General features: G+C 36.7%; 1 protein-coding gene across 1 annotated transcript in view; it reads right to left on the bottom strand.

Annotated features, from left to right (window-relative positions):
* glis1b (GLIS family zinc finger 1b) overlaps positions 1-17,650 on the bottom strand; it is a 75,511-nt gene that overhangs the window by 22,035 nt on the left and 35,826 nt on the right. Inside the window, 1 exon segment of the mRNA XM_016272965.1 lies at positions 4,173-4,334. Coding sequence (XP_016128451.1) covers positions 4,173-4,334 — 162 coding nt within the window.

The raw sequence follows: 17,650 nt of genomic DNA, 5'->3' as shown, positions 1-17,650 counted from the left end.
TACAATGCGTCTGTGGCACAAAGGCTGTTTCTATAAAGTTGGGCAGTTCCAGCTTTGCAAGGACAGTCTGGTGCTTCTGACTCACAGCCTGTAAGTACGTTTTTTATATTTAGATAATTTGCCACTGAGGATTCAAACGCGAGTTTTGAGCAGTGTACAGTAGGCTTGTTGTTTGTTGTTTCTCCGATCACAAATGCAGACATGGTTTTATGTTTACACAGCGCGATACGCAACACGTAAAAAGACAGTATAAATCATTATAATAAGTAATTATGTCCTCACTGGATGCAACAAATGCCTCATTTGTAATGGGTTTTATTGGTTTTGTCTCGTCCTGCTGGGAGACGGCATCACAGTATGGTAAGGGGCGTAACATTTCCGTCACATGCTTGAGGCATTCGGCCAATCACAACGCACTGGATAGCTGGCCAATCAGAGCACACCTCGCTTTTTAGAACGATGAACTTTGTAAAAATCACTGGAAAATAATGTGTTTTTTGAACCTTAAACCGCATAAACACATTGCATTAGACCAAATACACAAAATAATGTTCTTTTTAGCAACGTCATATGACCCCTTTAATATTCTGCACTATATAGGTTACTAATGTCAGATATGTTGGTAACACTTTCTATGAAGCCCGTATTTATAATACATTATAAGGGTATTCTTAAGGCATTATAATGAATGCATAATGCATTATAAAAAACCTTATAATATGTTGTATCATCTCATGAATATTCATAAGAACAGATTTAATATAATATTTACTTATTTGTGGTTATAGCTTTTAAGAGTATGATGATTTATAACACAATGAACACGTTGCATCCACTTTTACAATGGATTATATTTCTCATAGTTATAATGTATTATAAATCTCATATCTTGCCATTTTTCTTATGCTACTTTACTTAAAGCGGTCAAAGACCACTTATTAGTAATAATAATAATAATAATAATAATAAACGTTTTTTCTCTCAAACAGCCATAAGATCAGATATCAGATCAGATGAATGTGTAATATGACACTTTTCAATTTGCTTTGAACTATTTTTATTGTAATATCAGTTTGATTATTTTGATGGTACCCTTTAAACAGCTGTTGATAAGTGACTCTGCAACTACATATCAACTAGCAGTCATTAGAGTATTAGTATGTCTGCTACTGTAAATATTTGCTAACACTTTATTTTGATGGTCAACCAACAGATAAACTGACTATAAGTGTCTTTGCAACTACGTCAACTTATTCTACCATACTAGATTCTACCATTCTTGAGCATACTAATACTCTAATGAGAGTCAGTTGGCATGTAGTTGCAAAGTTGCTTATAGTCAATTGATTAAGGGGACCATTAAAATAAAATGTAACCATATAAAACATTGCATTTTTTTCAGTTGAGTTATAAAGCTCACATCAATTAATTAACATTAGCTCCACAGGAAACACTCAACATCTAACCACTCACAAGCTGTAGTAAGATACTGTGCAGATCTTAAATAAACAATGGCAAGATATGATACAGTCCATTATTCTGTAAATGAAGTAGATTTAATATGGTGTTCATTGTGTGTTATAAATAATCACACTCTTAAACTTATAACCACAAATACATAAGTATTATGATGTATTATAACTGTTGTTATGATTATTCATGAGTTGATATAACATATTATAAGTTTTTTTATAATGCATAATGCATTCATTATAATGCCTTAAGAATACCCTTATAATGTATTATAAATACGGGTTTCCTAGAACGTGTTACCGATATGTTTTTTCTTCATTTAAATTTGTGTTAAATCAGACAAAAATTTACTTTTGAAACCCACTGCATAGGCCTACTTTTTTTCAGCCTTAATATTTACACTTTCAAACTGTGTGTAAATGGACAAACACAAGTGCATTAACACTATTTGTTTTGAGAGTTTATAAATAGTCAAAGTTTAAGAGGAAAGACAGTATCCTACCTTTCAGCTGAGAGGACATAGGAAGAAGAAAAGAAGAATACAGATTGTTCGGTAAATGTCAGACAAGCATACAGGCACTGTACAAACACTCATTTACTGGTTTGCAGGTAAACAACTACTATGCCAGTTTTATATTATTTTGCATTTTCTCGGCGTTAAAGTGTTTAAACATGTACATTTTAAGATATATATCAATGTACCCATGATTCTCAGTGGTAAACTTTACTGAAACACTCTCACTCGGTCCAAAACATGCAGAGGTGATTTTCTCCCATGCATTTTACACTGGTCTTTTTTCTAAAACAGAGGCAGTCATTAAAGTGAAAGTGGATAGGCTTCCTTTATTAGCTCCCTTTTCCTACCTTCTTTCGTTCTCTAAATAACGCTGTTTTTACAAGCCGCTCGCGGGGCAGCTCGTCTCTGCACATTTATTTGTTTTCACTGTGCAATGCCATATAATCCCCCTGCTGTCTAAACGCACTGAAAACAGAAAACGAAAAAGCTTAGGAATGGAAAAAAGAAAAAAGGCTGTCAAGAATAAATATCATTACAGTCGGAGTGATTTTTTCACTGTATATGAGGCGTGTGGGAAGGCTGTGACAGGGCGCACAGGCGAGTTAATGTGCAGCGCTGGGCATCTGGAGTCGGGGGGCTAATTGGCCGTGGCAGTGTGGCGGTAGCGCAGCACGGGAGCTGTACTGCGATGTGATACAGCACAGGGTTCTGCCAGTTAGTGAGGAATTACTAACTCAAGCTTTCCCTGGCTTTTATGTTTCCTCACATTGTTGGAGATTGGATGCAAGACATGCCTACCTCTCTCTCTATTCCTTTTTATATCTCTCTCTGCCATGTGCCATTGCTATCACAAACGGAGCATGGTGTTAAACGATGTATGATAAAACGTGTTTCACCTCGTCAACCCATAGAGACATAACCTTATGGTTGTTTTGTGCATGCAAAATTAACATTTGGGTCAAAGAATGGTAGCAAATAGCACATTTATGGGTTTGTTTGTAAGGTCCATTTGGTTGGGGACTTGAGTGCTTTAGAATTTTGCTCTGAACTTGAAGGCCCTTGGATCACCCATGGTTCACTCTTTAGTTTTGTTAAAGACAAGATACTAAAATTAAAATACAGCCTAGTTAATCTTTTAAAAGTAGTTAGCAACACTGAAAGCTACTAACAAAAGCAGCAAACTACATTGCACCTACAGTATGTAATTATATTATATAAAACTCCTAAATTATATGTAAAAATGTTGAAGAACAGTAGTATTTAACAAAATGTTCTGCTAAAAAAAATCTAAAATGCTATGCACAGACTCAGATTGTTTTATGCATTTTTTGTTAACATTACTTGTCTAAATGACCTGATTCACTAGAATGAATCAGCGTTCCCAGTGCTATATATCACAGAGAATCATTTAGGATGAAACAAACCATTTGAAAAAAAAACAACAAAAAAAACCTTTCCAACTCTAAATATGAAAGTGACTGATTCTGATTCACTAGAATGAATCAGAGTTTTGAATGTTATATATGACACACACAAAAAAACATTTAGGATGAACCGATTCACTACAATGATGGAATGGGTTTCCAATTCTATATAAGAAAGAACCATTATGATTAACCAGATCACTAGAATAAACATTTAACTGCTTTTTAACAACTTTTCAGTGCTACATAGAGAGAGAATGATTTAGGTAGAACCAATTCACTAGAATGAACCAGAGTTTCCAATGCTATACAGTAATATATAAGAAAAAATACATTTATGATGAACCAGATCACTAGAATACATATAACTTTCATCAACATACAAAAGTGAGAATCTTTTAGGATGAACTGATTTGTAATAATGTGCCAACTTTTCAGTGCTACATAGAGAGAGGATGATTTAGGTAGAACCGATTCAATAGAATGAATCAGACTGCCAACACTACATAGGAGGAAAGAGGACCGTTTAAGATGAAACAATTCACTAAAACAGTCTTTCCAATGAAAATTACTGCCACATTTAAATATATTAAGCATTTAGTAAAACTAGGCTATTAGTTTGTGTTTCCCCAACACTGCTGATTTCTATATTTAGGATGGTGTCAGTAAAGAGCAGTGTTTGTATTCTTGTGTTTTGAGGCACTTCTTTTTGAGTTGCAGCTATGACAGGTTAGGGTCGGTTGTATTCATTTACTCACAGTGTCCAGATGTGTGCGCTGGTGCTTTGCCCTGTCGCTGGAGTTGCTGAATGCTTTCTGACAGCCCGGATGCTGGCACAGGTACGGCTTCTCTCCTGTGTGACTCCGCAGGTGAATCTTCAGATTCTCCAGCCGTGAGAAAGCTTTGTTACACCCTTCAAACTGAGAGAGAGAAATATGACATCAGTAAACATCAACACGTGTGTTTTATAGAAATGCCAGCTTTTTTGAAGGATGGTGGTTTACTAAGCCTTGCCTTTAATATGTGCATGAATGTGAACAAAGCTTTTAGGTAAACATTTGAATCAGGAAAAGCCATTCAGATTTGTTTTTCATGTCATTTTTCATGTCAGCACTGGTCTGGCCAATCAGAATCTGTAGACAGTCATTACAGGATGATCCTCTGCAATCTATCTCTAAGGCATCTGTGTAATGAGGCTTTGGATGTACTGATAGTACATGCTGTCTTGTAATTTAAGGGCCTCATACATCCTATACAATCTCTTAGCTCCACCCCCAAGATGTCAATAGTTCTCCAATCAGGAGCCTCGGATGGGACAGGGTGGCAGATTATGGAGGTGTCAGAGAGAGTGAAACCTGACATGGCAGCTTTGCTCTCTATTGTCCACTGGCCTCTAACTGAGGCCCCCGCTTCTATCGCAGCTCCAGTTTCACTGAAGGAAAGAGCCTTCCATTCTTCTAATGGGCCCTCAGAACATCATTCGGGCTCTGGCCTCCTTCAATCACTCGCAAAAGGCTTGCTATTGAGGCCAGGCCATTTAATACGGGGCGAAACCTTAGACTGCCACACTCGGGATATATTGAGTGACCTGGATTATACAGTGTGTGTGTGTGTATTTGTGTGTGCAGAATTCTTATAAGGTACATTAAAAGCACGTGGAAATGAGAAAAAAAAGTCAGTTTCACACACGTTTCACACACACACAGACAAAACTGGATTTGCAAAAAAAGAAAAAAAAATACTAGTGCTTGTAGTCAACATTGGTTTTGCACAAATGAAATGTCACATCAGAGACACTTTGCCGCAAGTCCAGACTCAGACTATTAACCTTAAAAAAAATCCATAATAAAAAGAATTATTGTGTAAAACTATGATAATATAGTTTGTTGAGACACTACAACCCATGCAGTGGTTGAGACACTGCATGGGGCTTTTGGACGTGCAAACCTCACAATGTAAACTTGTGCCTGTATTATTCCACAGCATGAAAACGGTCTGAACATACCCACAACACAGAGCGTAATAAAGTCCCTGAAATCCAGGCAAGTTTGAGATATATGCCCTGTACTGACTCCTAAAATACGTCTCGAAAACCTGAGTTTTCAAAACAAACACTGTGATTATGTATGTCCTAAAATGTGTGTATTTATGTATAGGGGAAATCATCATTCTTTCACTGCTTTATTTAACGTAATACAAATTTCAGGCTAAATTGAATTTATGGGTCCACTGAGAGAATCCTGCTAATCGCGTAAAGCCCGCCATTAGCGTGAGGATCGGCTGCCAATGGAGCGAGGTGCAGAGCATTTTGGGATACCTTTCAAACACTGCTGTGCATTCTGGGATGCCATGCAAACACAGCAATCTGCCAGAGTTTAATCCACATGACTGGGAGGAATTTCTTTCTCTCACTACTCATGTCTCTCATTGTCTCTCCACTTATCTCTGGCTTTTTTTCTACTTTTATAGAACACAACATTCTCTTTTGTATAATAGCACAAAAATGCATCTGTATTTGCCAAGCACTGAACATTATTTTCCAAATAATTCTAATGCAACCGGTTTTATAACTGACGTCAACATCTATCAAAACATCCCCAAATGTTAACTGAGGAATGTGAAGTTTCTGAGATACACACAGACGTTTATCATAAAAATCAGAGAGAAACGTGAGACTCCAAACACGCTAAATATACGTGCAAAAATGCATCTGTATTTGCCAAGCACTGAACATTATTTTCCAAATAATTCTAATGCAACCGGTTTTATAACTGACATCAACATCTATCAAAACATCCCCAAATGTTAACTGAGGAATGTGAAGTTTCTGAGATACACACAGACGTTTATCATAAAAATCAGAGAGAAACGTGAGACTCCAAACACGCTAAATATACGTTGCATTTTAAACCAACCGCTATAAACCAACTATGACAGCTCCTAAGTCTCCACAACCCTTTGATTTTATCTGTAAAAACAGTTTAGCATGCTAATCACATTAATTGCCATAAACGTGTTTAGCTTTCCCCTCTGAAGGCCTGTGTGAGGGTAAACAGAGTGATAACCGTTGAAAGTGGATGGTGGTAAGTCATTTGACGCCATCTTTCCGAAGTGGGCCTCAGGATCTGCTGTATACACACAGAGTGACAGTTTGGGCTGACATTTTTGTCAGGGGCGCACAGCCAATCACGGATGATTGCGGGCCACGCAAACCCTAACCTGATGACTATATGGGAAATGAAGCATGATTGCGGCCGAAAACGTCCAACGAGGCATCGGGCAGCTAAAAGCCCATAGTGTACACAAGCACTCGGAAGAAAAAACAGTTCATTAATACCCTTAAATACCTGTAGAATACAAGCCAGCCATTATGGCACACGTAAAAATAAGGCCACGTCGTGCCGCTTATTGACGTCGCACTGCGCTCTGATGGAATGAAATGAACTGAGAGGAAGAGAAAATGTGCTTATTATGGAAATTGCACTCAGGCCACATTCTTTCCCATGGAGTCAAAGGTCCACCGCTGTTCCCGTTAACATTAAGAGGTGCTCTGAAACATAAAACATATTTCCCCATTATACTGTAACTACCAATCTCACCTTCCCGCAGGCTTGCGTTTATTCTGACATTAAAACCTTTAGCAACTAACAAGCATTAAATACATTATTACTCGTAATTAGTTGGCTGAAAGGCAAATTTTAATGAGCACCATGACTTTTCTTACACCCAGACACATTTTCTGTAATTCGTTGTGACATCCAAATTGCCTCAGCGCTCTCAGATATGCAATGTCTGCGGGTTATGGCGATGTTCTGTGATCAGCACTTGTACGAAATCGATTCAGGTTCCTGTTGGAGAACGAGAGGTGTTACGAGGTTTACCGCTGAGCGCCTGGAGTAACTGTGACCTGTAAAAAAGAAACCGCCAACACGTCTTTCGGCACGGAGAACAGCGGAGCTCAGACGGAGTGGCTAAAAACTACAGGCGAATGCGAACATGTGCCTTTAATCTGCCTGTTTCCAAATGCCCCCTGGCAACCACAGCAAAGAGCAGAAAAACGTAAATGGATGAAATTATATCCATATGATTCAATGAGACAGCTAAGGGGATACAGGTTTCTCATGCACTTCATCAGGGTACAAAATTAAACACAGCTTAGCTAAAACATTCGCATTACATAGTTTACACATATCATTTCCACATCCAAACGCCACTCGTTTTAGCAGCCAGCTTCATCTGTTGCTAATAGGAGGCCTAATATGAATCAAAGATCTGGTTAATTTTTCTCTCTCGCTCTTTTTTTTTTTTTTTTTTTTTTTTTTACATATTTTTGGAACAAAGCTGATGTGAATTCACATTCAATTATTCTCACGAATCTTGGATTTTTCTTTGTTGCTCTTTCGTCCGTTACTTTCGAATTTCAAAACATTTGATTTATACCTGATGTGATGCGTACACAAATCCTCAGCTGACAAATGTTGTCCAGATGGGATCGAAAGCTTGGCCGATAAACTGGTGGAGGAAGTAGTCATGTAAATGACTAGCAAAATTGCTTCGAACAGACTTTTTTTGTTCTCATGCAACACTGATGAAACCAGATTGAAACCCATGCAGACTGTAGACGGGACCTTCACAGGAAGCAACCTATGATGACTAAATTGGGCCTCTCGTGTAGTCATTAAGCACCCCCCACCCCACTCTGAGCCACGTTTTTGAAGGAAATTGAATTGAAGGTGTATTATGGATTCTGACCAAGTCGCTATGGAAGTCGGGCATGAGCAACTTATGTTACATGTGGGAATCCTGAATGAGAACATGTAGGAAACATATGGGTCTTTATGGGAGCACTTAACCCAGTGTCATTCTGGGGCGCACCGTCAAAGTGTTACCAGCCAGGAGACAGTGTCGACCAAAACTATGTGATCTTCTTTTGACCGAGAAATAAATTCATATTTAGACAGGTAAAGGTCTTCTTCCGGGTCAACTGTGTTGGCTTCTGCGTGTTCTCTTCCTTTCTACAAGCCTTTAACCTGTAACTCCAGCATTAACTTTTTCTGGCATCCCTCACCTGCTACAGTAATCTGAATTTATGACTAGGTGGCGTGCTCATTTAAACATTCTGAAAACAGATTACTGTAGTAAAAGTAATCTATGTAGCCTACCTCTAAGCACCCTTCTGAAATGCATGGCCATGTTTCGGGCTTCATACCAAGACAATCCATTCTAATTTTAAAATAGTTGTTGATGCTGTACGGAATGGGATATTCTCTAGAACTATCAGAGTGAACCTGAATCCAAACTCAGCGTAAAATGTCACCAAAGATGTCACCAAATTTAATCCCAAATTAAGAATTAAAAAAAAAAACTGAGGTAAAATCCTCCCTCAGAACTGAGGCAGAAGGTCACCCGTGTCATGTTGCTGGTGTTTTTATTTATTTATTTTTAATAGTAATTCATGAAATTAAACCTCATAACATACAGGCCAAATTGTGTGGAATTATTCAGTCTGAATTCATAGTCTGTTGCCATGACATCCTTTCAGTTATGAAAATAGGACAAAGTAATCTATGTAGCCTACCTCTAAGCACCCTTCTGAAATGCATGGCCATGTTTCAGGCTTCATACCAAGACAATCCATTCTAATTTTAAAATAGTTGTTGATGCTGTACGGAATGGATTTTTCTTTAATGCTGGATTATATTGAAACAATGTGAAGATGCTGGTTATGCAACAGGAGTTTGGGATACGGGATATTCTCTAGAACTATCAGAGTGAACCTGAATCCAAACTCAGCGTAAAATGTCACCAAAGATGTCACCAAATTTAATCCCAAATTAAGAATTAAAAAAAAAAACTGAGGTAAAATCCTCCCTCAGAACTGAGGCAGAAGGTCACCCGTGTCATGTTGCTGGTGTTTTTATTTATTTATTTTTAATAGTAATTCATGAAATTAAACCTCATAACATACAGGCCAAATTGTGTGGAATTATTCAGTCTGAATTCATAGTCTGTTGCCATGACATCCTTTCAGTTATGAAAATAGGACTGTATATTACTCACAGAAATATAAAGTGTAATTCAGATGTACAATACCATTCAAGACTATTCTAGAACGAAAGTGATATTTCTATTAAGCAGGGACACATTAACTTCAAAAAAATAAAGGTAAAAACATTTATAATGTTTCAAATTAAAATAAAAAACCTTTCTATTCATCAAAGAATAAAAAAAACTTTATTTTGGTTTCAACACATAAGCAGTATTATAACCTGTGAGTTATCATACTTTGATAATAATAAGAAAGCTAAATCAGTGTATTAGAAACATTTTGAAGGATTATGTGACTGATGGTTGGAGTAATGGATGCTTAAAATCAACTTTGTCATCACAGAAATAAATTACATTTTAAAATATATTAAAATAGAAAATAGTTATACATTCAAATAATTTTAATTACAATATTACTGTTTTTGATGAACAAAAGAATCTTCATTAAAAAATCTGAACAGTAGCATATGTACTGGATTCTGTTATTTAATTTGAATTGAACTAAATAGTCTAAATGTGTCATGGTCCTCTTGTGAACGTTGACTGACATGGAAGAGAAGAAATTGTTGAATTAAGTCATTATTTTTGTTTTCTTTGCACACAAAAAGTATAAAGGTTGAACCACCGATGTCACATGGACTATTTTAACAATGTCCTTACTACCTTTCTGGCCCTTGAACGTGGTAGTTGTGTTGCTGTCTATGCAGCGTCAGAAAGCTCTCGAATTTCATCAAAAGAAAATCTTCATTTGTGTTCCGAATAAGAAACAAGGTCTTACGGGTTTGGAATGACATGCTAATCACATTAGCATGTCATAAGGGTGAGTAATTAATGAGAGAATTAAAAATTTTGTGTGAACTATCCCTTTAATAATATATGCACATGCTATAGTCATCACTAGCAGTAAATGCACACTGTTCTTAAGTAGGGCATCTTCCCTCATCCTACCCTGCATTTTACAGGCCTAAAGACCTGGCACCATTAACTTAGTGTCAAATTTATTTAATCCGTGTTTTCTTTGTTAAACTGAACACCAAAGAAGCCAAACAGCGTTCTCGGTTTCTCTGGCCATACTGTGGAAGCTCTCAAAGCGCTGATGGACACCAAGCACAATCTGTCACTCCAGTAACCGGCCTCTCACTCTATCTGTTCTAAGAATCTCCAATAGCTAATTAGAGAGTATTACACTTGCCCCGATGCCTTTACAATACCACCGAGCCATCAATTATCTCCCCGTTTTTTGTAACATGACCTAGGACACAGTGAGATGCGATGAAACTCCTCAACATGATATGTGCAGTGTGTTCATGCCTGTGGAGGGGCAAATCCAGCGTTTGACACAGAGGGATCTCAGCGTCCATTAACGGCCGTCAGTCCCCATCTACTCACTGCCACCTGCAAGTGTTCGATTCCCAGCATCGGTGGCACAAGCACGGGGTAAAGTGACAGATACTTTGACTTTAATCGCTCAGAAACTTCCTCTTTAACTGGTCAGCGCGAGAAACACGTCGCTTTTAATATGCTGGAGTGTGAGTTTTTCCGTTTATATATTCGATTTAGAAATTACACTTGCTGAACTTTCTAAGTGACACCACACTAACTCACAATTCTCGCATGTGAGCTCTTTATTATAAAAAATTGGCTGTCAGGGTCATGCCATACTTCAACAGGTTCAAACGCCATTCAAACTCTAGGCTAAATACCAAAAAAGGCCACATTTCACAACATCTCTCATTATATGACATGAATATGTAGACTATAAACTCTCCTGACCGACTGTCTTTCTCTCGCCTTTTCTTTCCGCCCTCCACCCTGTTGGCATAACGTCTACAGTTGACACAGCTGGCTCTGGCTCATGCCCGCTCTCTAAGCTACTCTATATCTCCGACCTGACAACAAATAAACATCCCAGAGTGCCTTGCGCCTGCCAAGTCAAACACCTCTGCGTCAAAGGCTCTGTCAGATTCATGAACAAAACAAAACTATTCAACTGGACAATAGGTCAACATGGCATGTTAAATGTGTTGAGAACAGTCAAATGACATCTAGCACAGTTGGATTGAGTTGGAAGCAGAACATTTAAGCCCTCCAGAAATGTGATGAAATTCAACTACAATAGAGAGAGCTTGCGTTGTTGTCTTTTGGGAGCCTGATTGTTGCGTTTCCCCTTCAGGATTCTCTTGTTTTGTTATTTTCTGCTCAAAAATGCAGTGAAAGGGCAATTTATCAGGTCACATTTCAGCACAGACACATTATTAATACTGATACGTCATACAGTATGAGTCCACATTAAATCATGTTGAATCACAGTGGAATTTGAGGCATAAGGTTTTGCACTGAAAATAAATATGTAATACTCACAAAGACCAAGTCATTATAAAATGAAAACAAGATAAACTATTCTGAAATGAATAAAATAAAAATAAAAAATAATAAAATAAAATACAATTAGAACTTATATCCAATTGTCTTTCAAATACCTAACACAAAATCAATAACTCAAAGCGGGGACGGTAATACTTTTGAAGATATAGAAATCATCATACCGACCAAGTCATTATTCAATTCAATTAACGTTTATTAGTATAGCGCTTTTCACGATACAAATCGTTGCAAAGCAGCTTTACAGAAAATTAAGTTTCTACAATATATTTAGTAGTAGCTTATTATTACAAAAAAAGGAAATAAAAAAATTACTATCAAGATTTATATCTAAAATCCAATTTCACTTCAAATATACCTCACACAAAATCAGTAACTCAATTGAGAAAGAAAAAAAAGAATAAAAAGAAATAGACCCAAATAACAAGGCCTCACTGTTCTGTGATATTCCGCAGTAAACGTTTTCATATTTATGGAGTATTTAACTTGAAATTTCTCATCTTATTTCTCACTTGTTTACCTTAGTAGTAATATGAGTCCGGGCTGGCACTCAATCCCCTCTTGGTATTTGCAAGCGAGACGCTCACGGTATTACAAAGCAGTGTTTTTTTCAATGCTAATATCCATTTTCCATCTTTGCATTAAATTGCGCATGACCTAATCTAAGTCTTGGCTTTTCTATGCTGAAATATGAATTTGGCTCATCCGTGTCACTTGTTCTGGTTGTATTTAAGCTTTGAAGAATATAATATCCAGTCTTCAAGGAGCCATAGAACGTGCTATTTTCTTAATATTTCACTACTGTGGAAACAATGGCTGGACATTATACAGAGATTTGGAGCGTTTTTTTATGGTCACATTCAAGTTCATTAAGAAACTTAATCCTTTATGGCTTCACAAACCTGTCATTTTAAATCAAATTTAAGGGGTGAATAGATGAGACACGAGTTTTGAGGTCACATAGAATTGATCAGAATGCATCATGAGACCTTTAGAGAAGGAATGAAATCATTGTTTGGAAAACAAAAAGTATTTAGCAGTTTATCACCAAAATGAACAAAACAAGAGTTGTATGTCTGTGCTACTGATCTTTGGGAATCCACATCAATGAGCTGCACACAATAACAAGCCACATGTTATCTCAATGAAAACTCACAAGGACAAACGAAGCAGGCACTTTCATATGGAAACATTTCTGTTGGAGCAATGGCACCAAGGTCAAAGGTTTGATTCGCAGAGAGTACATTAACTAGTTTTAAAAAATGCTATATAAGTTGCTTTGGATAATACCATGTGCCAATGTTTGTGGTCTGTAAGATTTTTTCATGCTTTTAAAAGTCTCTTAAGCTTACCGACTTATTTTACCAAAAAATTTGATTTATTGGACCAAAAACACAGTAAAAACAGCAATATTGTGAAATATTATTACAATTTAAAACAACAGTTTTCTATTTTAATATATATATTTTTAATATATCCTGTGACGGCAAAGCTGAATTTTCAGCAGCCATTATTCCAGTCTTGTGTCACATGATCCTTCATTCTAATATGCTGATTTGATGTTCAAGAAACATTTATGATTGAAACCATGATACATTTTTTCTGGATTCTTCAATGAATAGAAAGCTCAGAAAAGCAGCATTTTTATTATTTTTTTTGCAGCATTTTTAAATGTCTTTACTTTCAACTTTTAATCAATTTAATGCATCCTTGCTGACTAAAAGTATTAATTAAGAAAAAAAATCTTACTAACCCCAAATTTTTTAACAGTAGCATAGATGTGAAATGTAAAGCCTGTCTGTCTCAGAGTAAATTAAATAAAAAAGGTAACTGACTTCACTATTGTGACTTGATATCTCTAAATGTCACTTAATATCAAATAATTTGACATTATCTCAAAACGTTCTAACTATATATATAAAATGTTATATAAATATATATATATATATATATATATATTGTTATATTATATTATTTTAAACTTTATATGAAAATTACCTTTTTTACTCTGAGGTAGAAACAGTCTACTATACTTTCCTTGGCACAGAGAGAAATAAAAATTAACCTTATTTCCTAAAAATATTAATGAATGATTTTAGGAAAATGTGACAAAAAGATACATTAGTCAAAACATTTTGAGAATGCAATTTGTAATAATAAAGAACAATGTTAGCAAGTTAAAGTGTAATGCAAGTATTAAAGGTTGAAAGAACAGGGCAGAAGTTAGTGTTGGTATGAAGTAAAAAAGTTACTGTTATTATTATTGGTAGAAATTGTCACTCACAGTGTAGCCATGGTGCTGGCTGTTTCTGAGCCGTACCTCCATACCAAATCTTGAAATAAATCTAGGGACTTGACAATATAAACAGACAAGGGCTTAGAGAGAGCGTGGACAGCTCTTCTGGCACGGAATGTATAGTTTCATGGGGAGAGCTCTAATTGGCCTGTTGAATCCAGCTGTGAGTCAGCAGTAAAGCGCACCATGTCCTGCCAGATCTCTATATAACACCCCGCTTGAAATGTGGAACCGAATCAGTGCACCACATTCTTACTGCACCCCCAAATCCACACCCATAACCGTCGCTGTGGTGAAGGGTTTATGGGAACAGGCTTTTGGTGAAGATGTTGCTCTGGTTACATCCATCTGAGTGACAGCAGATGACAAATGAGACAGAACGCTGTCACAGTCCATAAGTCTGTAAGAGAGACGCTCTCACAAGCCTCCCATACTTATTTTTGGGCTCTGTTCAGACCACAGATGGGACGTGGTTTTGGGCTAGAGGGGCACCATGAAATCTCCAGTTATGTGGCTGTTTATTAACTGGGTTGGTTTGGTTTTGAGAGATACTTGGGATCCTAACCTGGCTCTCTGTGCTGCTAAGTCCCATGGCCCATCTGTGTACCTCAACAAACCCTGTCCGAGAACACTGGGATATTCAGTCTTAACTCAAAACTGTCGGTGCTCTGTTTACATGCTGGGGTTTATGGTGAATGTTTGCGGAAAGGCTGGGTGCGATGTAAATAGCGCCTTGACTACTGTTATTTATTTTAAGGAGTGTTTGGCAGATGATACTTGGCATAGGCTATGTGTCAACATACTCTCTATAGTGACAATGAGGAAGATACTCTAAATTAAACACATTTACGACTGGCCCTGTGTACATTAAGGCCATAAAGGGCCCACACTGAGACATTAAATCACCATTATACAAATTTATTACCACATTTATAATGTGTAACTAGTGAAATAAAAGCACTATAGAAACACTTTCAGCACTTAAAATTCATAATAAATTTTAAAAACTAAAATAAATAAAAAATATATATATTTATTACCATACCTGTGACCAAAATGGTAGAGACAAATGTCCTTTTTTATTAAAGGAATATTCTGGATTCTACATAAGTTAAGCTCAATTTGCAACACTTGAGACTTAATGTTGATTAACACAAAAATTAGTTTGGATTAGTTTCTCCTTTCCAAAAAAGAAAGAAAGAAAGAAAGAAAAAGTTGACATAACATTACAGCTAAAACCTTAACACAACTGTAACAATTATGAGAAATTTACAGCTCAAATAATACAAATGTAAACGATTTATAAAATTATAAGAGTCACATTTGTGCTTTTACATTTGGGCCTAGATTTTAAAATTGGGCCCATTTGTTTTCATCATAAGTGCCTCACTGTAACTCTTTTTTTAAGCAACTCTTTTTTAAGAAAAAGAGTGATACGCTGACATTTTTATTTGTTGTAAGAAACATTATGCTGTCGAGTGAGCTTAACTTGTAAAATGTGAACCCATCAGTCAATGCATATCAACTTTAAAGAAAAATGTATGACCAAGGAGCATAAGAAATATGGCTAGCAGCTCTTTAAAAGATAAAATAAGCTGTAACAATACTGAAACTGAATTCCAAATATCTGTATTTAACTAGCAACACTTCGCTTCACAACAGCTCAACATTTTCTTGGCACACTCTCCGCCAGATATTTTAATGCCACCTGGCTGGATCATGTAAAACCAAGTGATTTTCCACACGTTTGTGCTGCAACGCTAATAAACAATTACAGTTTACAAAAAAATACAGACAGAGGTTATATGGGATTAATAAAAATAGTGAAATCGAATAATAAAAGCAATACGGCACTAATATAAATTAATAGTACTATACTGGAAAAAAGGACAATAGTAATTAAAAAAAAACTTGAGGGTTTCCACAACTTTGTGCAGTAAATAAACCAAAAAATATCTTACAATGCTAGAATCAAGGAATATTAAATCCACCTTTTTATGTAGATATTCCCAGGAGTAATTCTGACCAGGACTCTCACAGTAATTATTTGGGCAAATATTATGTATGTTAATGGTGAATGTTTCAAATTACCTTTCACAAATCTGCTGGAAAGTCCATTTTAAGATGACCAAAAGAAAGACAAGCCTCTTTCTCCATAGTTAGGATGATGGGACTAAATTAAGCACATTCACCTGTGTAGAAAGCCATACATGTGTGTAGTATAAGTACTGTATCTAGCAGGATCTATTGCTCAAAAAGCCTGAGGAAATGTTGCCCATTAGCTGTATTTATTCCCTTCAGTATATTAGCAGACGATCCACCCCACTCGCAGGGTTAAACCGATTAAGCACTTGGATTCAGGACAGATATGACACAGTGCTAAAATAATGTGGCCATCGGTCTCTGTCTCACATTTCAGGTATATAATTAAATGTCAGGAAATTACTTACTCAAAATATAGCATTCCAGACAAATGTAATTAGCACAAAACATGTATGGATATATCATTCTTTGATAACTGGCTATGCGCATTTAAAGCCCTACAGCCATCAGGTGAATTGGCTAAGTTGAATGCATCCCACAAAAATAAAGTGTGTTTAGCAGGAAAAAAGAGCTACCAGATATTTGACAACGATTATGGGTTAAGTAGCTATTAAGAATGCTTAAGTGGCAGAATTTTAGACAGGAAGAGAGAGGAGAGGAGGAGTGACTGGATTGCATTACTTTACAGAATGACTGGAAACCTTTTACGGCTTGACAAGAACTTGGCCTGGTGTATTTGACAAGGAAAACAAGCACGATCCATCAATTCCCAGGCTTTTCATTCCATTGCCAAAACATCAGTCTCCTGACAAATCTCAGATATTTTATGCCAGCAGTTTCATCATCATGCTAATATATGTATCACATATGGTCTCCGTTGCTCGGCTATTAGCATGACGGAAAGACAATCGAGTCGTAGATTGGATCTGACAGCAAGCAAAAAAAAGAGGTGGATTTGTTGATCTTGAAATTAAAGATATAATTCAACCGTAACTTTCATGTGATGAAACATTAGAGAGTTGAAGGTTGCAAATTATGAGCCGTAATTGTAAAAATGATTCTGACCGCGTGCATTCTTCTGCAGTACAATCTAGAAACTTGGATTCGAGTGAGATTTATGACGTTTCTGAAAACTCATATGAACAATGATCGTGCTGGAATCATAAACTCCTCCTTCTCATTAAATACCCCAAAGAGAACAATCTCCCCAAGCCACTGTTTAAATCCAGTTCACCCAGAATGCAAAGCTTTGGCAAATGGAGTGGAAACAGATAGGAAACAGTCCTCGAGTCCTGCTGCTTCAGTGCAGGTAACTGTCGCTACCTGCTAGCATAATGGAGCTGGCAGTTGCTAAGTTAAGTAGACAGGGCAGTCAGCAGCTCATTCTAGTACATCCACATTAGTATCAACGTCACTTTCTGCAGAACTCAGACGGCTCGGGTTTCGCGGGTGCATTCAGAGGAAAAA

The sequence above is a fragment of the Sinocyclocheilus grahami genome, unplaced genomic scaffold, assembly GCF_001515645.1.
Source record: "Sinocyclocheilus grahami isolate Dianchi unplaced genomic scaffold, SAMN03320097.WGS_v1.1 scaffold75.1, whole genome shotgun sequence".
NCBI lineage: Eukaryota > Metazoa > Chordata > Actinopteri > Cypriniformes > Cyprinidae > Sinocyclocheilus > Sinocyclocheilus grahami.
This window is presented reverse-complemented; position numbering and strand designations above follow the sequence as displayed.